The sequence below is a fragment of the Ziziphus jujuba genome, chromosome 8, assembly GCF_031755915.1.
Source record: "Ziziphus jujuba cultivar Dongzao chromosome 8, ASM3175591v1".
Taxonomy (NCBI): Eukaryota; Viridiplantae; Streptophyta; class Magnoliopsida; order Rosales; family Rhamnaceae; genus Ziziphus; species Ziziphus jujuba.
In genome coordinates this window covers 7,705,491-7,707,511 of record NC_083386.1, presented here as the reverse complement: position 1 = coordinate 7,707,511, position 2,021 = coordinate 7,705,491, and the positions used below count along the sequence as shown (strand labels likewise).

General features: G+C 36.3%; 1 protein-coding gene across 1 annotated transcript; it reads left to right on the top strand.

Moving 5' to 3' along the window:
- Window positions 1–646: 646 nt before the first annotated feature.
- On the top strand, window positions 647–1,225 carry LOC132805040 (secreted RxLR effector protein 161-like). The gene has a single exon (XM_060819791.1). The coding sequence runs from the start codon at window positions 647–649 to the stop codon at window positions 1,223–1,225; it is 579 nt and encodes a 192-aa protein (XP_060675774.1).
- The last annotated feature ends 796 nt before the right edge of the window (window positions 1,226–2,021 follow it).

Sequence of the window (2,021 nt, the reverse complement as noted above, 5' to 3'; positions counted from 1 at the left end):
TAAATTTAAATGGATTGTAATAAGTGTATAATTGTGTCGGGTTGAAACTGACACGTTTAATAAATGGGTCGTAACGGATCAATTTCGAGTTAAACAGGTCAACCCAAAAATGATACGATTAATAATCGTGTTAAACGGGTTGACCCGATTATGACCCGAACCCATTTATAATAAACCCAAATCCATTTATTCCATGTCGTTTTCAAGTCGTGTCATCGTATCATGACCCAAATTGCCAAGTCTACATGAAACAATCAGATTTCTACTAGCACTTGCCGCTCAAAAGGACTGGAAAGTTTACTATTTAGATGTGAAATCTACATTTATAAATGGTTACCTGCAGGAAGAAGTATATGTTGAACAACCTGAAGGCTTTGTTGTTTAAGGAAAGGAAGACAAGGTTTATAAATTGCATAAGGCTCTTTATGGCTTGAAATAAGCTCCCAGAGCTTGGTACAGCAGAATAGACTCACACCTTGTTGGAAAAGGATTTAAAAGGAGTAAGAATGAGCCTACTTTGTACGTGAAGTTAGGTTCAAATGATGAAAAATTGATTGTTTATCTATATGTTGATGACTTGTTTGTTACAGGAGGAGATTCACAAAGTGTGTTGGAGTTTAAATCTGAAATGTAAAAGGTGTTTGAAATGTCAGATTTAAGAGTGATGAACTACTTTCTTGGTATGGAGATATATCAATTTAGTCATGGCATTTTCTTATCCCAAAAGAAGTATGCTGTGGAACTACTCAAAAAGTTTGACATGGAGAAGCGTAATCTAGTTGACACTCCAATGGTTTACAATCAAAAATTTGAACTCGAAAATGGTGCTGCCAAGATTGAAGTTTCAACCTATAGAAGCCTTATTGGAAGTTTGTTCTATTTATGTGCTTCTAGACCTGACATTATATTTTCTGTGAGTTTGCTTTCCAGATTTATGCATGCTTCATCACATATGCATTATTCTGCAGTTAAAAGAGTGCTAAGGTACATTAGAGGCACCGTAGACTATGGTGTTTGGTTTTTGAAGCAAGAAGAAGGCAAGTTGATGGGCTATGTTGATAGTGATTGGGCTGGAAGCATGCAGGATTCAAAAAGTACTTCAGGGTACTTATTTTCTCTTGGTTCAGGTCCTTTTTCATGGAGCTTACAAAAACAGGGTTCAGTTGCTCAATCCACAGCTGAAGCTGAATATATTACTGCTGCAGCTTCTTCAAATCAAGTTTGATGGCTAAGGAAGTTGCTTGTTGATTTAAATGAGAGGCAAGAAGAAGCTACCACTATATACTATGATAACAAGTCTGTAATGTCCATTGCTGAAAATCCAGGTCAACATAGAAGAACAAAGCATATTCCAGTCAAATATCATGCTGTGAGAGAAGCTGAAAGAAATGGTGAAGTGAAGCTAGTTCATTGCAGTTCTGAGGTCCAGCTTGCTGATATTTTGACAAAAGTTTTGCCAAGAAACAGGTTTGAAACATTAAGAAATGATCTTAGTATTTCCAGCAAAAGTGCCAAGGAGGAGTGTTAGTGTAATGTCACTTTTGTTGCTGTCATAAGTTTCTTTATAATGATTAGTTACTGTACTTTCATTTTTTGATAAAAACACTATTGTATTAGGTAACCAAAGTATAGCTTGTCTTTTGGTAATATGATTACTGCAGTAGTAGATGAAAATTAGGTGGTTTAATGTTTCTGAAAACTTGTGGTTATATGTTATGTCCAAAATGAACGAGGGTGGAAGAACACACCAGTTTAAGCTTCTTTCTCTTTCGTTTTTGCTGTGTTTTTTGTTCTAAAAATCCAACACTTAAAGAGTGCTTCAACTAGCTATGTATCTCAGCTGTGGTTCTATGAAAGTTGTTGTGACATCATTTTGATGAAGTCTTGTGAAGAGCTTGAAGGGAAATATATAGATTATCTCTCTGCTCTCTTAGGCAAAAGGTTTGTCCCAACTGGTCGGACTCCTTGTTCTAGACCACATCAATGACAGAGTAAGGCATGGACATCATCAGCGGGCTCGA